Source organism: Hydra viridissima, unplaced genomic scaffold (assembly GCF_058129835.1).
Source record: "Hydra viridissima isolate aposymbiotic clone 2 unplaced genomic scaffold, HvirCarnegie_v1 scaffold_12, whole genome shotgun sequence".
Lineage (NCBI taxonomy): Eukaryota > Metazoa > Cnidaria > Hydrozoa > Anthoathecata > Hydridae > Hydra > Hydra viridissima.
In genome coordinates, this window is record NW_028324311.1 from 15,372,378 (window position 1) to 15,397,261 (window position 24,884).

The following is a 24,884-nucleotide window of genomic DNA, read 5'->3' on the forward strand; positions in this document are numbered from 1 at the left end:
GTTTGTGAGCTTTTGTTCTTTTAAGAAAGCACTGATTGAAGCTGCGCAAATGTCCCCTTACAGTATACGAAAGGACACTTCAGAAATAATGAATTATGCATGGTTAAAAAAAGATTTTGTGGTTTTCCAATAAAACAGGGAAACAGAACAGCTTTGCGGACGCATCTGACGTATATATCGTAAGCAAAATTCTAATAACGTTGTGTCAAATGTGGACTTCAATTCTCTTGAAAACTCCTTGATTTAATACTGAGCCTCCCATATTTTGCATTACATTCTATTTCCACAGAAACTTACACCACTCCTGCTCTCTGAAAGTACCACTTATTAAACTCGAATTCTGAAACAGAAAGGTTATAAACAGATTACGTAAAAAGCCAGTTCTTCTCACAGCTCAAATTTGTACGCTTTCCGCAAATACTTATATGCTGAACTACTAGTTTTTAGGCCAACACGTTTTTGTTTTCCCAATATTGAAATAGAAACATTTAGCCATTACAGCCATTTTTTTAATTTCGGGTTTTTTTAAAGCTTTTTGTCAAAGCACTGCATTAGGCATTCGATGGGAGTATACGATTGAGAGCCAGGTTCGGCTTTTGGAGTAAAAAAAAGTTACATCTAGCCCCACCAAAGGCTAAAACCAATTTTTTTCTTTTTTTTGACGATGCAGTGGACAACGCCGTTTATACGCCGGCCAAAAAGACGTTCTATGCCACCAATGCCTTTGCAGCCATTTTTACTCTTTCAGTACACTGAAGACAAAGAAGACTATGACGTCACTAAACAAACAATACTTATGAAAGACCAAAATGGCGGCTAGATACGACGATTTGAATCGATTCAGACACTAAAGAAATTAGAGTTTTGAAAGTGACGTCAGAAAATTTGCACGGCTTTTCAAAAAATAAAATGGCGGCCAAATACGATATCTGCAAATCGTACCCGGTTAAGCGTTCAAGTTGAATGCACAGATGCTTTTTGTAACCTAAGAGCACAGCCAATCCGCTTGTGATGCTGCGAAAGAAAGTAAACTGCACCGCACAGGGTTGTAACCATAACACACCTGTAAACGTTACTCTATCTTGATTGGCTTTTGAGGAAACATTCATTTTTTAATTAATGTGAGAACTCTTGAACCGCAAAAACACCTGGTAAATGAATTTCTTACGGAAGAGACCATGTTGTTAATTAATGCTGGCCATTTAACTGAGCCCAAACCCTAACCCTAACGGCTAACAACTTCCATCATCATAAACTCTTAATTCGTATATTGGATAAAGAACTTCAGATAAAAGAGATACCAAATCATAAAAATATATATACAGACAAACTACTAATGTAACAATTTAAATCGGGATATTCGAAAACAATAACCAAGAGTAGCTGAGGATTTCAATTACCCGATTCACTTCGCTCAATGTTTTTCAAACAGATTGATATGTTAAATTTTGTTCGCAATGTTGATAGATGATTGGCACCTAAAATATCAGTTTGTATTTTATCAACTTGATAATAAATTTCTAAAGCTTCATTATATTTTTCCATTCCATTCAAACAGTTTGCTAAATTAATTTTAGTGCGCAATGCTGATGGATGATTGATACCTAAAACTTCAGTTTGTAATTTTTCAACTTGATAATAAATTTCTAAAGCTTCATTATATTTTCCCATTCCATACAAACATACTGCTATATTATTTTTTGTTTCTAATGTTAATAAATGATTGAAGCCTAAAGTTTCAGCTTGTGATTTATTAACTTGATAATAAAGTTCTAAAGCTTCATTATATTTTCCGATATTCCTCAAACATACTGCTATATTATTTTTTGTTTCTAATGTTAACGGATGATTGAAACCTAAAATTTCATCTTGTGATTTATTAACTTGATTATAAAGTTCTAAAGCTTCATTATATTTTCCCATTCTATACAAACAGACCGCTAGATTATATTTTGTATCCAATGTTGACGGATGGTTGATACCTAAAACATCAACTTGTATTTTATCAACTTGATAATAAATTTCTAAAGCTTCATTATACTTTCCCATTCCAGTTAAACAGGCTGCTATATTATTTTTTGTGCGTAAGGTTGATGGATGATTGATACCTAAAATACTAGATTGTAAGTTATTAACTTGATAATAAATTTCTACAGCTTCATTAAACTTTTCCATTCCATTTAAACAGTTTGCTATATTATTCTTTGTAGCCAATAATGATGGATGATTGATACCTAAATTATCAGAATAAATTTTATCAACTTGATAATAAACTTCTAATGCTTCCATATATTTTCCCATTTTCTTCAAACAGATTGCAATGTTATTTTTTGTATCTAATGTTGATGGGTTATTGATACCAAAAACATCAGTTTTTATTTTATCAACTTCATGATACATTTTTAAGGCTTCATTATATCTTCCCATTCCATTTAAACAGATTGCTGTATTATTTTTTGTAGCCAAGGTTGATGGATGAGTGATACCTAAATTATCAGTTTGTATTTTGTCAACATGATAATAAATTTCTAAAGCTTCATTATACTTTCCCATTTCATTCAAGCAGAGTGCCATATTATTTTTTGTGCTCAACGTTGATGGATAATTGGTACCTAAAATATCACTTTGGATTTTATCAACTTGATAAAAAATTTCTAAAGCTTCATTATACTTTCCCATTCCAGTTAAACAGGCTGCTATATTATTTTTTGTATTCAAAGTTGACGGATGATTGTTACCTAAAACGTCAGTTTGTATTTTATCAACTTGATAGTATTTTTCTAAAGCTTCATTATATTTTCCCATTGCATACAAATATACTGCTGTTTTTTCTTTTGTATCCAATGTCGATGGATTATTTAAACCTAAAATGTCAGTTACAGTTTTTTCAACTTCATAATTAATTTTTAAAGCTTCATCATATTTTCCCATTCCATACAAACAGAGTGCTATATTACTTTTTGTATCCAATGTTGATGGATGATTGATACCAAAAATATCAGTTTTACTTTTATCAACTTGATTAAAAAGTTGTAAAGCTGCATCATATTTTCCCATATCATTTAAACAGACTGCTTTATCATTTTTCGTGCTTAATGTTAAAGGATGATTGATACCTAAAACTTCAGTTTGTGATTTATCAACTTGATAATAAATTTCCAGAGCTTCATTATATTTTCCAACTTTATCTAATATATGTGCAATATATTTTTTTGTAACTAATGTTATATGATTTTCATTGCCGTAAGCTTTTGTGCTGTAATTTTTAATGGCATTAAGAATGTTTATTGCTTCTTGAAAAAAGCCTTTGTTTGATAAGAAACATCGGATACTCCAACTCTGTTGATGGATCACTTCACACATTTTTGATTCGTTAATATGAAACATGTGGATGAAATGGTTGTAGAAGTGCTTACCATCGTCAACATGCTCCTTTACGTCTTCTAACTGCAATCTAAGAAAATCGATGATGTTTTCGGTGTATAATTCAGTTACTTCTCTGCGTTTTTGATATAGTTTACTGGCTAACTGTGTCATTTCGTGCATCGCGTACATGTCGTTGTCGTCCTCGAAATGATCAAGCAAGGAATAGCTGACTAACAATCTGATTGCTCGATTAATCAAAATCACTTCATTTATTTTCAGGTGTTTTGAAATACCAAGAATGAACTTTCTTGCAATGTGTTGGCCATCACAATAACTTAAATGGTGTAATATTTCTAGTGATCTTTCACTCGATAACTCTATTTTACACAACACTAAGCTAATTGATGTTATTGCAGACTTTGCTTCCGCTTCGGTGTGAGTTCCTTCCTCAAGCATTTCAATGGGATATGAACGAAAAAGATCTAAATATTCCTGCAAAGAAATGCTGTTGTTGTTTATATAGAGAATGGCTTGATTAATGGCGAGAGGGTGATATCGGAGCACTTCTGCTATTTCTTTCAGTTTATCGTCATCGTTTGCTAATATTTGTTTCATATTCTTTTTCGCAAAAAGGAACGCATCTGAAGGCGAGAAAGACTTAATTTCTACTTGATTGACATTGGTAGACCACGATTTCCATTGCGATGTTACCAAAGTAAATGCATTTTTTTTATATGACACGTAATTTTCAAAGTTCTTTACACTCTCATCGTCGACGTTGTCGAAGATGAAAAGCGTTTTTTCTCTTTCAAAATAGTTATGTATTTTTCTAGTAACTACTTCAATATCGAATGGATCGCCTTGAGAATCTTTTTCGTTTAACCCTAATAGGTGACAGAGATTAATCATAGAAACCTATATTTTGCCTTTTGCTGCATCCACCCACACAATACTTTCAAAATGGTTGCTGTAAATAGCTGCATACTTTCTAGCGAGCTGAGTTTTACCAATTCCAGACATTCCAGTTAAAACCGTAAAGGATTTATCCGAATGATTTGTTTGGAGAACGTGTTTGTGAATTTGATTAAGTTCTTCTTCACGTGAAAAAAATGCTTTTGTTGGTGGGAGAACACCGAGAATGGCGTGTCGAGATTTTAGTTCTAAAATACAAAAACATTTACTTTTTTTTTCACGAAATTACTGTTTAGAAATTATTTAACTTTAACACAGCATTTTTCAACAATGTGTTTAAATTTTTATAGAAAAAACATTATTACGTATGTCTATTTCTTTAAAGATGATTAAATCAACGAATCATAGAAAAAAAAAATGTTATCACGAGCTCCTAACTTGCGATGCGCTCAGTTTTACTGTGGTGAAATATTTGGGCATTACATTAACTTTTTTTCTAAAACGTTACAGTTATAAACATTATATAAAAAGAAAAATTAGTTTTTTTATAATCTCAGTGGAATATTTTTAATTGAAATTTAAGACTATAATTGTAAGCTAAATGTTCTATATATCTTTCATTTCTGCACAAATACAAACGTGAATTTAAATCTGAGAAAGTGCTCATTCTTGTTTCTGATAAAAAGGGTTGATTTGCAACATAAATGAACCACCAGAAAAAAGATCTTTTTGTTTTTTTTTTCAAAATGCATATTTTATAAAACGTTTTAATGACCTTTAATGTTTTGGAATGTGGATGGCCTTGTTTAGAATGTTACATGATCTTTACTTTTTTATTTTTTTTTATTTTTTGTTTTTATGCATGTATATATCCCTAGAATCCCTTTAGATTAATTATGGTCAACCGGAGAACTCAGCTAACCGGAAGAGCAAACTAACTACTTAACAACTAACCGGAGTAGCAACATTAAAGTTATGAATCTCAAAATACCTACTTCGTTCGCATTCACTGACCAAATCGTTTCGGTGGCAAAAAAGTAATCCGCTTTTCATATCTCGCCATTGTTTTAATGGATTATTCTTACGCCATTGGTTTAGCAATTGCATTGTCTGTTCTCGCGTAGTTTCAAATTTTTCTTTTACATTATCAATTGCTGAGTTATCAATCGAAAGACACCGAGCAAACTTTTCCCAATCATAAGTTAGCGAGTTTGCTAGCGTCGTAAATACATTATGTGGAAACTTTTTAACTAAAAGGGAAGGTTTTTTTTTAATTTAAAATCGAAAACCCATGTCATATGGAAAACATGAAATATAGTATAAAGTATAGTTACCTTTGATATCATCGAACTCGTTCTCCATGACAAATTCGTCTTTTTAACAAGTAAAATGACCGTTATTGTGAACTAGACAGTACATTAAAACGCATTATTAAATATTTCAGCAAACTATTTTCGCGATTATTGCGGTTAAAACGTGTAAAGAAACTGGTGCTGCGCCAAAAGTTTACGGATTTTCAGCAGTCAAAGAATCCGTTTTTCAAAAATCCGTTCTTGAGAGATGTATTTAATCTTTTTTTTCCAATAAAAATCCTTTTAATGGAATATGTATTTGTACTCTAGGAGGTGTCCCACACCCACCACTTAATTGTAGCTATGATGGCTTAATATTTGAGATCCCTTCGTCTTAAGAGCAAAAAATATGCCATTAATTAATCTTGCTGAAAGTAAAAGTTTTAAAAGAAACCTTTAGCAAATGCGAATAATTCCGCAATGGCTGCATGATTCAGACAAAGTAAGACTCACGTCTCTAATTTGAAACAATGGTTAACAAATCAATAACTTTAAAGAACGGTTTTTGAAGTTTAAAGAACGGTTTTTGAAGTTTAAAGAACGGTTTTTGAAGTTTAAAGAACGGTTTTTGAAGTTTAAAGAACAGTTTTTGAAGTTTAAAGAACGACTTTTGAAGTTTAAAGTACAGTTTTGAACTCCAACATGCACTTTAAAGCTCGATTGATCAAGGTGTTTTTGATTATATGAATCATATTTCTTTTTAAAATAGAAAAATTCCTGTCGCAAGGAAAGAACAAGGAATCTTAAATTGAGTATTGGTGGATTCAAAGAGGCTTTTTAGTCGATACCAAAGCTAATATCAGCCTAACTAAAGTTTTATTGCTTTATTGTCCTATATTCATTGAAAAAAGTATAATTTTCTTCAATTGAGATTGCTTAAGGAGAATACTTTAATTAGAATCGTTAACAGACTTAAATGCACCATCCTTTTAGTGAAATAAATTGTGAGTTTAATTCATACGCTTAACAACATCCTTCAACATTTTAAGGTTTTTTTTTACTGAAAGTTCTACACATACTCAGTATGCGTCAACCTGAGCTTGTCCCTATGAAAGTATAAAATCTCCTTAAAAAACATTTTGTTATAGCTATAGAAAGGAATCACTTCTGGAAACTTCTGTACGAGAGCTCATGATGCGCACAAGTGATATGCTTAGTACAAGAAATTTTTAATTCTTGTAAGTCTTTAATAAATCTTTCGTAAAAGCAGCAGTATATAAGTTATTTGTTTTAACAGACACTTGAAACAAATAACAATTTCATGAAGTCATTCATCATGCATAAGCGAACAATATATTTCTTTAGAATTCCATCCACGAGAAATGGAATAGGTTTGCTAAATGTAAATAAGCAAAAGGGTGCTGACACACTTTACGGAAAAAGAAATAGATAATGAAAGGGATAATACAGAATATAAGTTTGTACTTTCCCTTTTCTCTTTCAGAGTTAAATTCAAACTTATTCTCAGTTTTTCTAAATTTGGTGTAACATTGAACAAATAAACATTCTTAATTTCAGAGCGAGTTCCTGATATTTTAATAGTTTTCTTTCTGTTGTTTGTTAATAAAACTCAATAGATTTATCTGTTTGCTTGTTTTTAAATGGAATTGAATCTCAGATTTTATTTGGAATGCAACCACCCAATTAGACGAGTAGAGTTAAGATATATAATCTTTCTTTATCGAACAGAGATTGCAGTCTCAATTTCATGCCGCTATTGATGGTTATGCCGCTATTGATGGTTTTTTAAAATTGTTTTCAGATATTAAGTTTCTGGTAATGAATTTCTTATATTTAATTTCATAAAATTATATAATCAGTTAAAAAATGTATTACTAATTATGAACTCTTGCTTCATTCTGCTTTATTTATTTCATTCTGCGAAATCATTTTCTTCCTCTTTTTCCCGGTTTTTCAAACTACCAAAATTTTTCATAAGTTAGGTAACAAGTTGCAAGTAGCAAGGTAACAAGTGCCCCAGTCAGAAACTTTACTACTTTTCTCACTAGGGCACTATTAAAATAAAAGTAGGAGACGAACCGGTTAATTAAAACTTAAACTTCAACGCTAAAATGAAAAAAACTAAACCATTCACCACCAAACGTTAAAAAACAAAGCCAAATAAAACCCAAGAAATCAATAAAAAGTTTTAACTTGTTTCGTAAAACGAAAACTTACCTTACAAGAACTATGATGAGCTAAGCAGAAATCCGTATCATTGTATCTTAGGTGTTGAATTTTCACTTTCGAAAGCGTCAGGTAAACAAACCCTCCTGTATTGTGATTGTGATTAAATTGGTGTCAGATTTTTTATTTCTTAAGACAACAGTCGTCAATGAAGTTTTGTCATAATCAAAAAATGAGTCATCCCCAATTATTAGGACTGAATTACATAATGAAAACATAAGGCGTGTGGAACAAGATTTTCTGTTCGAAACAGACCTTTTTCTACTAAAAAGGTACGCCTTGAAAATGACTTGCATTCATTTTTTTAAAAAATTTTTAGTAAATTAAGTTGATTAGTTATTTCATTATCAACTACCGTAAATATTTGCTATTTTCCTTTAATACCAAACAAAAAAAACTTTAATTCGTCACTGCTGTTTATATTTCTGTTGCAAAGGATGACCAAAACCTTCAACAACAGCTATCATCCAATCTTTTCGGTCATCTAAAACAGATAGTTAACTTAGAGATAATTAGAAATTGTAGAAAAGGAGCGAAGAACAAAGATTTTGAAAAGAAAAATAAATTCAATATTTTACTTTTCAACAATTTTTAAAAACTTAACAAAAAAAAATATCCGGAAAAAAGAGTTTCCGTATTTTTCAATGACGTCTTTTGTTCCTTAGAGTTTGGGAGTGTTGAAAATAAAATATGGGGGTGTGATAATAGATTCCTCATTTATTTAATACTGAAATCAAATCTACGTCACGGTGGTGAATGAGGTGCAAAATTAATAATGGGCAAAGCTTTTTGACTAATATTTGGTAACCAAAATTAAAAAGAAAAAAAAGGGTTTCTTTAAAGTATATCTATAGAGACTATTTACATAATATCACGTGACTTACCCTTTCCTTCCATCTTTTTCCTTCACAACCTGTTTTACCAAAAACAAAATATTTAGCGTATGAAAAAAAGATTATTTTTACCTTGGTTAAAAGCGCAATATTTAAAGATTTCTAACCATTCGGTACAGGTTAGAGGTTGAGGTAAAAGTTAACTCCCTTTAACTTTTATCTCAACCCCTGAATTTAAACTTCGGTGTTTAAATATCTCTTTTATTCTGACTTCTTTGCGTTTGATCCTTGACAAATATCTGTCAATTCATCTGAAGAAATAAAATTACTGGTTGCTCGTTTATATTTTTTAAATTACTTTAAGTTTAGAAATACTATTACCAATACAGTTTTTAACAGACTTTCCATTTAGAAAATTGCGGTGAAGTAATGCCTAAAAAAAGGGGAATTTGACAAGCTTACCCACTGACATATACAAGGTTAAAGCTGCGGCTTGTGAAAACCTTATTATTTAAAATTTTAAATGTCGAAGCAATATAAATCAGACCCAATGTAATTTGTTTAGTTGAATTCAACGCATTGACCAAATTCAACTTTTAAGTAGCCTAATGCTGCTTTTTTACTCTCTGCTGGGGATCTCAACCCCAACACGAACGGAAAAAGGAAAAAGGTTGGAAGCTCTCACACCCCAAGATGCTTTCCCGAATCTGGGCGTCTTTAACTTAACAGAAGTGTCTGTTAGAGATCTTCATTAACAAGGTTAGTTGATACAAAAATTCATTCAAGTCTCTAACTTTAAAATTGTATTTAAAAGGAGAGTAATCGATATTTTGATGGGTACTATTAATGTAAAACTGCATTTACCTAGCCACAGCAAAAAGTTAACTTCCAAATTATTGTATTCTATGTTAGAAACATTTATACTGTTTTCAAGATTTTATAGTTCATTGGAGTAAGATGCTATCCAATTCAAAGTTTTATCACATTTTCATGGTTAGCTTTAATAAATATCATTTCGACGGATTTCTAAATATACCTCAGGTTATACTATTAATTAAAGGACTCTTGAACACTTTTTACTACAAATAATAAAGCAATAAAATCAGCAATTGTCAAATTTTGGACCAAAATTACTTAAACTAAAACATTTGACCCACATTCAATCCGAACGTACCAAACGTACTTTGTGCATAGTTAGAATGAGTGTTAACCCTTCATATAGCTTAGGTTATTATTGCAGTTGTTGACATATTTTTCAATTGAAATCTATTTGTTCCACTAATTTTATTAATTTATTACCACAGAAATATGTTGCAGTTTATCGTATTAATTTGTTGATTAATTTCTTGACAGTTTACACTCTGGCAATGTGTTCAATGGAACGAACAATGTGTTCAATAGAACGAACACAAATTAGTTTGAGAGCATTCAAGCTCCTTTTTTACAAAAGTCTAAGTTTGCAACTTCTTGCCTTAGGGTCTGTACACACCGTTTAAATTTTAATGCTGCAGAAAGCCAAAAAACACCAAGGTATTAAAAAAACTTTGCAGGTTTTTGTAATATATATTTGCGACAAATTCTAATATATGTTTCATATAAATTTTAGAACATAATTTATAAAATGAAATAAATTTTTTTAACGTGCCTTTCTGTTTTTTGTTTTTTAAAAGAATTATGTTTTTTTTTTTTTCAAATTATTAAGTAAACTTTTTCTAGCACTTTTATGGCCGATGTATAAAATAAATTATCTTTAAATTAATAGCTCACAACCTGAGACCAGTTTATGACATCAATACCTGAATGTATTATTTTAAACATTTGACAAATTGCTTCAATATATTGGAAAAGAATTGTTTTATTTAAGCTATTTTAGAAAACAAAGCTTCTTAATCAGCAATCAATAAACATTTAAAGAAGTAATCTAATTAAAAAAAAAAAAACATGTTTAAAGCTGAATTTTTGACAAGTTTTAAGATTCCTTGTAAATTTTTCTTATAAAAAAGAAGTCCTAAAATATACATTCAATTTACCAAAATGTTAAGAAATTCTATGATTGTGCCACTTACGATTTAAGCAACACTTATTGACTTTAAACTCAATGGATACGTTTTATTTTATCGAACCGTCTCTGCAACAAGCAAAAAATTTGGGCTCTACTTGTGCTAATTATATCAGGAGCTTTTTGGCCTTGCCCTATTTCATGCTAGACTTTCACCTAGCTACAAGAAACTAATAATGGTTGCTATGGAAAAAGCTGTCGCAAAACATCTCTCAAAAAGATTAGACGTTAATTCTAATGCATTTTGCCACACCTAGAGCAGTTTTGCATTTTAAATTTAAGAAGCTGTTCAAAGTGCTGCAACTTTCTTACATTCTACTTATTATTGATAGTTATCCTTAGGAAAAAAATAATACTTACGCATGTAGAGTTTTGGTAGGCTGGCGAGATATGGCTTTTATTTAAGATATAATAAAGAGGTTGATCAAGGATAAAAAACAAATTTTGTTTTTGTTACAAGTTGTCAGTGATCATTACAAGTAATTACCTGACTATAGTTAAATCAAACTTGTTGCTAGCACAAGTACTAGCCATCGTTAACTATTGAGGGTGGCTAAAAGACGTAAAAATCTAATTCTACTAATCTAAATCTGTCAACTTTGATCTGATCGAAAAATCAAGGGAGTTAGTACAAACCTTAAATGAACGTTAAGAATGGTTTCTACTTCTGTTTTAACACAATGGCACTCAGTAATCGATAGTTGGTGTGGACTTTAAAGAACTGTTTTTGTTTACCAGATTAAACTTGCTTTCCAACTGGTTAGAGTTGCTGCAAAACTTTCTTTCTAATAAAAACCGCTGTTGAATGGCTGAAATTTTCTGACAACTCGTCGTTTAAAAGCTCTAAGTACTAGCTTTTGGCATCAGACTAGTTTTGTGATATATAAGGTGGCTACGTTTGGAAAATTTTTCCTAAACGCGCTTCTAATCTTGTAAAAATATTAGATTAATTTATTTCTTCATCAAACAGATTACTTTTGTATTACGCAGCAGTTGTTGACAAAAAATATAGCAACAGGGTATGTTGGTACTTGCAGACTATGGGTATGTGAATTTCAGCATGTTATTTTGCCTTTTTTTTTTTTTTTTCTTTATAAATTGCTTGAGTTGTTTTTTGCTTTAATTTTTTGTTTAAAAATATTTTTGACGCTGTTCATAGAGAGTACTCTTTTGAACAGCGCGACAGATTTCTGCTTATTTACTGAAGTAATATACGCTACCAATTTCGTTTGAATGCACGGCAGAAACAAAAGAAAAAACAAAGGAGGTTAAAAACAATATAAAAAATCAAATAGCAAAACCAGCATCAACTATGGTTAAAATCCATTGACGTCAAATCTCTATTCGTCATCAACTTAATCTAACGATAAAAGATGGGAAAGTGGCGCAGTGTTTAACTGATACAACTGCCAGTTCATCTTGTTTAATTTGTAAAGCTACTACTTTACACTTGAGCGATTTTGACGGAGTCAAAAAAATTAATGAAGAAGAGCTAGAATTTGGTATTTCTCTATTTCACGTGAGAATAAGAATCATGGAACACATTTTGCACATTCCCTATGATAATAGCTTTAAAGCAACAACTTCTCTGTAAAATAATTCGCAACTGAAATATGCGAAAGAATGAGAAAAAAAGAAAGACAAGTTTAAAAAGAGCATCCTCAACATTTTATCAAGTGGGAATAAAATAAACTTAATTAATTTTGCAGAATATTCACGCGAAACTGCTGAGTTATTCAAGATTTATTACAGTTGAAAGCCAATTTCAAGAATACTTCACAGGATACTATACTGTGAGGGTGGCGTTTTTAATAATCTCTATTAACTATCTAATTTAATTTTTGTTTGTTATTTAGCTAATGAAGGGGAAAGGGGAAGGTTTAGGGTTGTTGAATTAGGTATATGGAAGTTGGGATCGAGGTTAGTGGTCTAGGGATAACTTGGTTAGGAAAGGGCGAGGTTTGGGAATAGTTTGGTTGGGAAATGGCAAGGTTACATCTAAAAGGGCTAAACTTATATTCGCCGTCCTCTGTATATTTTAAAATATAATAAAACTCAACAAATGTTCTGTTAATGTGTAATGGTTAGAACTCTTATAATCTTAACTTTTATATAAAACAGTTGAAGAAAGTTGAAGAAAGGTTCGGCAACATTGAACAGGAGCATAAAAATCTAGCAGAAGCCAAAAAAAAAAAATACCCTGACGCAGAACCTTTGATAAAGGAATTCAAGGGAGGCTTGTAAAGTTCGCACAGGTATGCGACCTCATAGAAAGTATAAAAGGAGAAACTGGAAAAATATTGACATTAAGTCAAAAAATAAGAGAGATATTCCAAGAGCAGAGAATCACGATAAGTACGGTGCTTACAGCTATTGCCACTTCAAAAGGTTGGTTAGTTACAAGTTTTGGTAGAGCTCCTCCAGCCGCTCAAGCTTTTGCCTCACATGGACCTGGTTCATAGCCTCTATGATTGAACCAAAAGAAAAGGGTTTACTAGACAGGCTTTAAAGGCAATCCTTTATTCCAGTATTGTGTTCATGAGAGCCTTATACAGGCTCCACCTTTATTAAATGGTAAGAAGGATTCACTAGTGCATGGGCGTTTACTACTTAGTTCTAAAAATTTTTATCCATAGAGAGTAGAAACTGATACTTCGGGGCTTGAGGAGATGAAAAAAGCTACCAGAACTTTTTATTGAACACCAATAGTAATCTAAATTTCCCCCTCGCCCCAGGTCTAAATCTTATCCTGAGCAATCTTGGATTAAAGACCAACCAAATCTAAGAGTACAACAATGAGCTATATCAAGCACCACCGTTTGCCTTTGGCATTACAACAGACATCAGTGGGGTTAAGAAAAAGTCTATAGATCCGTTAACACCCGATGCAAGGGATGGAATTCCGATCAACTCCAACACAGGAAATAAAAGAACTGCTACCGGTGTTAAAAAGCCACATTTCGGACCACCCGCAGGTAAATCATCAGATGAACACCAGGCAAAACGTAAAGCCTTAATTATGGTGGTAAGGTGGCTGTCTTGCTTGGTCTAGCTTTCTTGTACGTGGCGCACTGATTCAGGAATAGCATTTTTTGACCATCGATGACAGCGGCCCTAGAGGTCACATTTCTTAAACACCAGTATAGATTTTCCGAGGCCTACTGGAGTATAATCAGCCTCAATAAGCATAAAGAATATCTGGTCTATGCAAGTGTCAGGCCGAATCTTTTGAAAACAGTCCTACCATTACTCTGGAAAGTCAAAAAACTCGAATCAACAGCGTCAATCGTTCTAAGCCCTACAGGCTACGTTAGATAATTTTATATTCGAATCCGCGAGTTCTTTGTAGTTAGAATTGGTGTGCAAGTGGCACTAGTCTGGTTGTAGAAATATAGACTATATGTATCTCGTGGTTTCTCATAACTCTGATACAACCTCACACAGTACTATTCTAATTGAAGATGAATCACATCCATAAAATAAGTCTACCAGAAAATGTCCGGAAAAAAGTTTTACCAATTGTTGCCACCAATCATTAGCATGACTTCCATAGCATCATAGGCACCGTCCGTTATCTTAAGTCGACAGTGACGACTCTATCGACTACGGATAAGTCTGCCCTGAACTTCCAGATGGTCCTACATTCGATAAATATAATAGGGAGGCTCTGTGAAGGTTACCAATTGCTAGAGGCTAACCGCTAAGGTTGCTATCTTTGACAAGACTGGTCTGCTGACTGGTACCATCGCTGCTAGTCTAGCTGTGTCTGGAATTGGCATAACTGATTGAATAACACTTGCTTGTGAAGGCGCAACATGCGAAATCCTATCGAGCCTGTTCAGGGTCATGGAAAGGTGGTAGAAATCTTCTTCGAAGAATTATCACACTCTTTATCCCCAATGTTTTGCGGTAGTTGTCTCACTCCAGGAAAGTAAAAATGCGACCATCAAAAATGGCGAATTAATTGTCGAAGAGTATAAGGTCTTCGAATATAAATATTGGGAATACTTCTACGGTGTTGATAGGGACGTGCAAAAAACATCCAACAGTGAGATAGATGAAAAACTCGAAACTCTCAAACACATAGAGAGATACCTCGATATGAGAAATCCTTAGCGACAGCCGATTATCTTGAAGACATCGTCTTTTTGTCCTGTTGTACGCGCCGGTCATTAGGACAATGGGCTTAGTCCACAGTGTTTGTCACAAGATCTGGATTGGGGCTGATACCTGTGTCAAGAGCGTTAGGAGACGGACTTCAGTGCGAGGGCAATCATTTTTCTAAAAATTTCGTTTCTGCACAATTAAGAAGATGAGAGTAGCGACTTCTACGGCCAACAATTTAGCGCCCTATTTATTTTTTGGCTCTGGTTGCTCTAGTCTCTCATTTTCTTTTATGGCGTATTTTTGTTTTACAGTGACTGTCGGCTCTTCCATTATATATACTAATGGTCTCTACAAATTCAATAGAGGAATCAGGATCCTCGAGATTTTTTTTTTTTAACAAAGTGTTGATCACGTTGAACAGACCGAGCTGAACGAATTAAATCACCATGCTCTGAAACTATTCAGGTTTTATCTTCAAACTTACTGTTCAGTTTTCATCTTCAAACTTAGTTTTTGAAGCAAATCTCTTTTGCTCATCGAGTGATAGTATGCTTGGAGTTAACAAAGAGTAAGACGTATTTTTGTTGTGTTGTTGCCTAATATTGGTAAAGAAAATTGTAATGGTTCTCTCGCAATTATAATTTTTATTACATAGAAAATGTTTAGAATACCTTACATTTGATAACTTTTCTAACCAATCAGCATTGAGAACAAAGTTTTTTAGAGAGTTCAACAAATGCGCATATGCTTTTGTTTTTTCTTTTACAAATTAAATACAAGAACCTAAACAAACATGTTTGCTTTTGTTAACAAAATTTTGATGAAATTGAAATCAAATATTTTGGTTTTTTCATTGTGATTTTCCATGTTTTTGGAATCAAAAATAATTTTTAACTTACAACAAAAAATTACTTTTTTTTTTGCATATTTTTCAGCATTAATCACTGAACTGCAAACGTAAAATATTTTGTAACACTTTAAAGTTTTTAGGAAAAATAAAGTGAAAAACTAGTTATTTAAAAAGTTAACCATTAAATTAAAACTTCAACGAAAGCTTTTTCATTCTATACTTTGTGAATTACTTGTACATAAGTTATATTTCAAAAACGAAAAATAAACTTTCAATTAGTTAATGATCTTTTCCACCGCTTTAATCTTTTCGATATAAAATGTAATATACATAAACAAGATACGAAAAAACAAAGCTATTAAAAAGTTAACGTCTAATTAACTGCTGTCAGAAGCAAAAAATAAAGTTGATTTTATGTTCGTATTTTTCTTCTTCAGAAGAAGATCAAAAATATTTATGGAATGGTTCTTTAAAGCGCAATCGTCGATAAACGAGAATGGACCATTGAATAATGCGATGGAAAAACTGCTTATAAAGATTTACATTAGGAAATCATTCACGGAGAAATTTATGAAAGCAGAATTTATTGCTCATAAAAAAAAATTTATCTGGAATGAGAGAAACTTTCTTGTAAAATTTTTGACTAATGTTGGTTGTATCTTTTTAAATAACCTATTGCAGATCAATCAATAAAGTCCGAAGCATAAGATTGAAGTTATGTTGAAATGCATGATAATTTTTTTCGTATCAAAGAACGAATATGAAAGTTTCGCCTTTGATTTTACTCGCTGATCAATTACGTTTTACCTCAATGACGACTCGAATTTTAACGACGACATTTTCGAATGACTTCGTGTTTCGAATTTCAAGAGGATGTGGACCATCATAAATCTTTGAAGATGAGTTGTGTTTCAAGTAAATTAGAACTTACATCAATAAAATTTTTTGTTTTTCATAATTGTTAAGCATTTTTTGTAAATCTCTAGCTTTAAATGCAACTTTGTAATTAGTATTACACTTCTCAGACCAAAATTCTGTATAGTAAAATTATTATGAAAAACTAAATGTTAATACTTTGATATAATCTTATCTAAGTCTTCATGAATTAGGATTATTTCAAGACTTCTGATCTCTCTCAGTCCGTTCTTTTGTGAACACTTTTGCTCGTCAAATGATTATTACATTAGTTTCCATATTTAATGGTAATAGCTGGATCTTAAATTAAATAAAATTTTTATTTCTGCAGGACGATTTGATGTTCTTTTGAATAAACTTATTTAAAATCCAGGAAGCCTTTTTTCGGTGATCTGGACTCCATTTAAGTCTTCTGTAGTATATTTAGTCATAAATAAATAAAAAATTAAACGATTAGCATGATTCTCTAAAATTTGTCAATAGTTTTTTTTGTGTTTTTTTTCTTATATTTATTGAAACTTTGTTATTGAGATGTTTAGACCATTTTGTTAAAGTTTTATTATATCATTTTATGACTAAGTATTCATTTGGTAAAATATCGTAAAGTCATTTTTATGAGCGGATTTTTTGCTGTAGATAGTCATATTAGTCATGAATTACAAAAAAAATTGTATATATATAGTCAGAACAGGCCTGGACTTGTAAAAACGTGGTCCTGCATACAATCAATAAAATTTCTGTTCAATCATACAAAAGAAAACAGCACTCAGAAAACTTGCTATATTCAAAAACATACCAGACTGGTATGTATCGTTTTACTTTTAGGAAATTTCGCATTTATCTCGGGAGTTATTTCTGTTCCTCATTATCCCCCAACTATGTGTTTACTTAGCGCAGGTTTAGAGATGGTTTGAAGCCGTTGCATTGAAACAATAGCTGCTCTCTGCATCAAATGCTTTTTCTTGATGGCATTGTTTGAACATGTAAAGAAGAAACGGTGTGAGAAGTAATACTATGAAATATGTTTAAACAGCCTTCCCCCCTCCCTTTCAAGGTTTTTAGTGTGCTTCTTTCCCAGCCTCGAGGCTTGGAATGGGAAAAAAAAGTATTGGGTAACAAGACAGATAATAATACGTATTTTGTTGACAGAAAAATTTATCATTAATAGGTATTTTAAATACGAAGTTTTCAGTTGCCGCGTCGTAAAATCTTTCGTCGTAAAAATTATGAAAAACGTTTTGCATTTCTGTTATCAAATATGCATCTAAAGTTAATGCTTAATACCAAAATAATTGGTTTTTAAAACATCTTCAGTTTCTTTAAAAGCGTATCTAACACGCATTTTACACGTATTTGTGCCGACTAATTTATGTTCTTTTCATAATGGCTACTAGAGAATGTCGAAATCCTGCCGAGATGTTTTGTTATTCATGTGAATATTAAATTGGAAAAAAGTAGGTATTACATAAGATCGTGAAACGATGCAAAATTATGAATAGCGTATGAAAATTATTTTGGATTGCCCATGGGTGATGAGAACAAATCTTCGGCCCCTCATGTGATATGAGAAACCTGCCGCACTAAACTGGATGGTTACAAGGATAGTTACGAGGTAGAAATAAAAAAAGAATGTCTTTTGCCGTTTCCAGAATATAAAGAGAGTAGAAAAACCAAAACGGTGATTGTTACTTTTGTATGATTGATATTACGAAGTACAGATAGGCTAAAGAAAGACAATTTCATCAATATTCAGATATACCTCTATCAACAGCACCTGATTTACATAATGACAGCCTACCAAACTGCAACCACCACAAATTGTAAACAAACCTCTCACCATACTCTCCAAACGTTTTACATTTAATTTATTGATACATTATATTTTTTCGTGCATTTTTTTTAACAAAGTTTTGAACGCCACTGTTATTTATGACTGCGTTGAAGTTACTAAATGTTGCATTTTTGTTCTTTTACAATGGAAGATGCAATGAATATTTCATCTCAAGAGTCATAAAGTAACAGTAGAGAAGACATGGAGAAAGCTTTTCAATCAAAAACAACTTTTCAGCCTCACTTTCCTGATTAGATGATTTAATCAGAAATTTAGATCTTACTAAGTCAAGAGCTGAACTTCTCTCATCAAGGTTACTGGAGTTGAATCTACAAGGCGATGACTGCACGACATGTGTGAACCAGAAACGACGTAAGGAGTTTGAAATTTGCTATGACATGTGTAATGATCTAAGTTATTGCAAAGATGTGACTGGTTTGTTTATTTCTCTTAGATTCGAGCATGTTCCTGCACAACTGCGACTGTTCATAGATAGCTCTAAACGGAGTCTCAAAACAATGTTGCTCGATAATGAAAATTAATACCCATCTTTGCTTGTTGCATTCTTGGTACTAAAGAAAGAAGATTATGGTAATATCAAAGAATTTCTTGTCAATATTAGTCATTCTACATTCATATTGGATATAATGGTGATTTTAAGATTCTTGCTTTCTAGCTTGACTCGCAAGGGACGTACCCAAAGTATGAACTTGTAAGCCAAGCAAGAAAGCAAGCATCTTGTAACTCATGTTTCCTTTGTTTATGGGTTAGCAGAGCTGATGATGATCATTTTAGGAAATTCATTGGGCCCCACGAGTGGGACTTAAGCCAAGATTATTCAATGTTTGTAAGCAAACTCTAGTAGATTTTAACAATGTCTTTTTAAACCCACTTCATATCAAACTAGAAATGGTAAAACAGTTTGTAACAGCTTTAGATTTTGGAGGAGGAGCGTTACAAGAAAGTCTTCTCATGTTTTCAAAGCTCAGACAAAAATCAAAGGTGGCATATTCGTTGAAACCCAAATAAAAGCAAGTTTGAAGTCCAAGAAACTTGAAAGGGCTTTAAAAAAGTTGAAAATGAAGCTTGGTGTGCATTTTGTGATGTAGTTCGTGGATTCCAAGGAAATAGCAAGAACCCTAATTACAAATAAACAGTTGCAAACCATATTGAAACATTCATGAAACTGGGTTGTCGTGTATCCAAAAAGATTCATATGTTGCATTCACATCTAGATTTCTTCCCGAAGGCATGGGTGATGTCAGTGAGGTGCATAGTGTGATATTTCGTCATGACATTGGAGAAATGGAAACTAGATATCAAGGACGATGGAATACTGCTATAATGGAAGATTACATGGTCTCTAGTCAAAGATGAAAGTGTGCACTCAAGAAAATCTCGATCATCAAAATATTTCTCATCTTGGAGAAAGGGTTTATAGTAAAAAATTGTGTAGTTTCTTTTTGTTTTTAGTTACATCGTACTTTCAAAATACCTTTCAATAAATGAAAAAGTACTATATGCTATGCAATTATCCTGATAATATTAGAATAGATTGACATAGCATACTGACTATATAGAGAAACTTTGCGCTCATATCAAGGAAATATGAAAATTAGCACAAATAAAAAAAAAATATCTATTTTACATCAAAACAAATGTGATTTTCGATTTCAGTGGCAAAAAAATGCATAAGTTAAGATTGAGAAATCCAAGTCAAATTACAAGTTTGATTTTCTAATTCATTTTCTTTTACAAGTTTTTAGTTTAAATTTCTAACTTTAAATTTCAAATCAAAACTTCTATTGAAAAGTAGTAATTAAGTTTCCTTATTTCAGTTTCTGATTTAAATTGTTTTTTTCAAATTTTTTTAAATTTATAATTCTAGTTAAAATTGTTAATTTAAACTTCTGACTTCAGTTCCTTAGTAAACTTTCAAATTTTAATATCAGATTGAGTTTTTCAATATTAAAATCAAAACTTTAGATTTAAAGCTTAAAACTTTTATTTAAATATTTTATTCTATTTTCTAATTTTACTTTTTCTAATTTTACCTTCTAGTTTTATTTTTTATTTTGAATTTTCAATACGAGCTTGTAATTTAAATTTCTCCTTTGACTTCTACTTTATTTTATGATTAAATTCTTAAATTAAATTTCTGATTTCAGTTTCTATCTTAAATTAAAAATATGAACTTCATAATTCTTTACTTTATAACTTCATAACCTTTGTATTTAAATTTAACAATTTAAACTTCTAATTTAAATTTCTAAATTAAATTATTGTAATTTATTTCAATTTCAATTTGAAATTTCTAATTTAAACATTCAACATAAATTTCTAATTTAAACTTAATTTTTATTTTTTGATTTAAATTTTTGATTTAAATTTTAAATTAAATTTATAATATAACTTTATAATTTAAACTTCTATCAAAATTATCTAATTTAAAATTAATTTTTTTTTTTTGATTTAAATTTTAAAATTAAATTTATAATAACTTTATAATTTAAACTTCTATTAAAATTTTCTAATTTAAAATTATAACTTGAGTTTTAATTCTAACTTTAAAAATTTCTTATCTAACTTTTGACTTTTAATTTATATTTTGACATTTAGCATAAGATTCTAATTAATATTTCTAGTTTCAGTTTCTAGATTGATTTTTTATTTTAATTTCTAATACAAGTTTCTAATTTAAATTACAAACTTAAAGATCTTACTTAAATTTTTATTATAAGCCTCGTATTCAAATTTTAAATTCTTGAATTAATTTTTCTATGAATTCTTTTTTAAATAAATTTAATAAATTTTTCTTTTCTTGTCTCCTTTACATTTCGTCTTAAAATTTCTTTTATTAATTCCTTCATTCAAATTTGTATTTAATTTAGCAATTCACAATTTATATTAAGATTTTTATTCTCTTTTTTTAATTTTCCCTTCAAATTTAAATAAAAGTGCTTATGTATTTCAGTAATATTTTTTGAGGAATTCTTCATGAAATATATAATATATAACCACTTTCATTCCTGTGATATTCTCTCTATTAAAGTCATACTAGCAATCCAAATGATATATAATTGAGACTTCTAATTTTTTTTTTTTTTTGAATATATATATATATATATATATATATAGAGAGAGAGAGAGAGAGAGAGAGAGAGAGATTTTTCTCATTTTCTTCTTATAAGGGTATTGTAAAGGGTTTTTAGGTTTCAAAAGATTGTGTATTTACTGATATTTATATGCTTGAATGTTCTAAAAAATGAAATCTGATTTGATTTTACTCGGCTTGTAATTTTTTTGCCCCCATATTTTTCTATTAACTTAAATGCTGACACGAGCATATGCTCACCTCTGATACAGAGAGCAATTAACTTTGTTATCAGAAAAGTGGTTAATTATTAGTAAAGATACGACTTAATAATTGCTAATCAAATAAAAAATTTAGTTGTTACACAAAATTATTAAAAAAATGGGAATTTATGAGAAAAATAGTTATTTGTTATGAAGTGTGATATTGTTAGGAGTTACAACATTTTGCTATTCAAATAAAAAGTTTAATAGTAAAAAATATATAAATATAAAGAATATCTAATTTTTTATTTCACTTTTACATAAAAGATCACTTGAAATTTAAAACTTGTCACAAGAGTCTTTATCTGAAACTTAACGTTTCTAAATATTTAAGGAAAGTTTGAAATTTAATTGTCCAAAGGGTCTTTATCTAAAACTTAACGTAACTTAACTTTCCGGCTTTAGAAAATTTATTAATATAAACTTTATACTCTTTCAAACAAATTTTTTATTCATTTGCTAACTTAATTTATAAACTGAATAGAAATTCTTTTTTTCTTATAGATTCTTCCATCATCTTTTTATTTAACTTACAACTCCAATCATTGTCAAATTTTTTTATTCCTACATTGGATACAAAACTTCCAATAAAAAAAGACATAAAATCAAATAAACCCATATGCATAAATGTTACTAATAAAATAACATAAACCGGCATTTCCACAAACGATTTTCTGGAATAGTTGACAATTTTTATTCCTTATTTCTCATCGTTTCATGTTTTTCAAACAGTTTGCAATATTAGTTTTTGTGTGCATTGTTAATGGATGATTGATACCTAAAATATTAGTTTGTAATTTATCAACTTAATTACAAATTTCTAAAGCTTCAATAAAAACAGTTTGCAGTATTATTTTTATTTTTAAAGCTTCAATAAAAACAGTTTGCAGTATTATTTTTTGTTGTCAATCTTGATGGATGATTGATACTTACACTGTTAGTTTGTACTTTTTTAATTTGATGGAAAATTTCTAAAGCTTCAGTATATTTTCCCATATCACTCAAACAGATTGCTATATTTTTTTTGTATTTAAAGTTATTTGATTTTCAGCTCCATAAGATCTTATTTTATAGTTTTGAATGACATTGAGTATGTTTAATGCTTCTTGAAAAAAGCCTTAGTTTGATTAGAAATATCGGAAACTCCGACTCTGTTGATGGAATACCTCACACATTTTTGATTCGTTAATATGAAACATGTGGATAAAATGGTTATAGAAGTGCTTTACATTATCAACGTGTTCCTTTACGCCTTCAAATTGTGATCTCAAAAAATCGACGATATTTTTTTTACATATTTCTGTTATTTCTTTGCGTTTCTGATAAAATTTACACGCTAACTGTGTCATGTGGTGCATCGCGTACTTGTCATCGTCATCGTTAAAACAATCTAGCAACGAATAGCTTCTCTTTTATTTTCAGGTGCTAAAAATAGGGCGTTTATTTTCAGTTGCTAAATATCAGGTCTTTAAAAGATCTAGTGACTTTTCATTCGATGTTTCAATTTTTTTTATTACTATGTTAATTTGCGTTAACTATGTTAATTTAAGTTATTGCTGACTTTGTTTCTGCTTCGGTGTAAATTTCATCCTCCACCATTTCAATGGATTGCGATCGAAAAAGATCTAAATATACCTGTAATGTAACGGTGTTACTGTTTATATAGAGAATGGCTTGATTAATGGCGAGTGGATGATATCGGAGCTCTTCTGCTAGTTTTAATGACATTTCTTCCTCACACAACCCACAAAATGCAACCTCTTGATTGTGGTGTTTTTGGCTTATTTAAAATATTTTATAATAAAGCCATGAATAATTGGATATCACAGGAAATGCTGGTAAACCAGTTAAAATTTATGATATATCTTAGTTTGTTGGTCAAGCTTATCCTCGTGCTTTTGTACCGAATAACATTGTTAACAGTTTTAAATGTACTGGGTTTTTTCACTTTAATGAAAATATTTATACTGATATTGACTTCTTAGCTGCAGCTGTTACTGGTAGGTCAATAGTGGATACTGAAACTTGCATTTCTAATAATAGTGATGAGGTTGAAACCACTCCTGGCAAGTTATCATTAACATTGTTTATTGTTTCACCTGAAACAAAACGACTTCACCCAAAAGCCAAATTAAGAAAGACAGCTATTACAAAAAGGCGAAAGGGAAAATCACGCATTTTAACTGATACACCTTAAATGAAAATTATTTTACATTCAAAATCTAATAATGAACAATGTCAAAAACCTTTTTCAAGACAAATAAAATCTATTGCAAAACAGATTATTTTTAATCAACATGCTGACACAAGTTTAAATAATGAAAGTTTTGATGAAATTGATTTTGGAGTAAATATACTTGACAATGAATCAGAATATAGTGAAATTGTTTCAGGAAAATTTTTACTTGTCAAGTTAAGTGGAAAAAAATACTCTAGACATCTTTTGGCAAAAGTTATTGAATTTATTGGTTTAGTTTACAAAGTTAAGTATCTTAAGAAATCAGGAAACAATAAATAAATACGAGATGACAATATTTATGATGTAGAATTTGAAAATATTATAATGAAAGTTCCACCACCAAGTGTTGGTCATGGATTATCTAGACGTCAGTACAGAGCTGCAAAAAAAGGTAGGGGGGGGCAAAGGGACAGTTTCTCCCGGGCGGCAAATGTCGATGGGGCGCCAGTTGCCGAAGTAAAATAAAAATAGTTTTTTTAATCTTAAAGTCCCATAATTGAAATGTATATATTACTCGCGTTATATCATTATTTTTAATTCCTCGAAAAAATTTTAAAATACGAACTCATCGTTGATTTCGTGCTCTAAACGCTATTAAATTAAAAATGTCCCTTAACATTTTTGTATTCATCAGACTAAAGTAAAAAAAACGTGAACGTTGATAATTACCATTAACAAACTGTGAATACAATTTAGAAATAATTCTATTCAGAATTTAGAAAGTAATAGTAAATATTTTTCAACTCTTTACGATCAACTTATTTAAGGTAATTGATGTTATGATTTATATTTAACTATTGAAATATTAATTTATGACATTAGCTTTTTGAGATTGAGTTTATAATTTTTTGATGAGCTTGCGTAGTTGACTATGCT

At 30.6% G+C, this 24,884-nt stretch overlaps 1 protein-coding gene across 1 annotated transcript in view; it reads right to left on the minus strand.

Moving 5' to 3' along the window:
• Positions 1-1,291: 1,291 nt before the first annotated feature.
• Positions 1,292-24,884, minus strand: part of LOC149881489 (uncharacterized) — a 117,010-nt gene continuing 93,417 nt past the window's right edge. Inside the window, exon 2 of the mRNA XM_090068883.1 lies at positions 1,292-4,526. Coding sequence (XP_089925009.1) covers positions 1,393-4,275 — 2,883 coding nt within the window. The 5' untranslated portion in view covers positions 4,276-4,526 and the 3' untranslated portion in view covers positions 1,292-1,392. The remainder of the gene's footprint in view (positions 4,527-24,884) is intronic.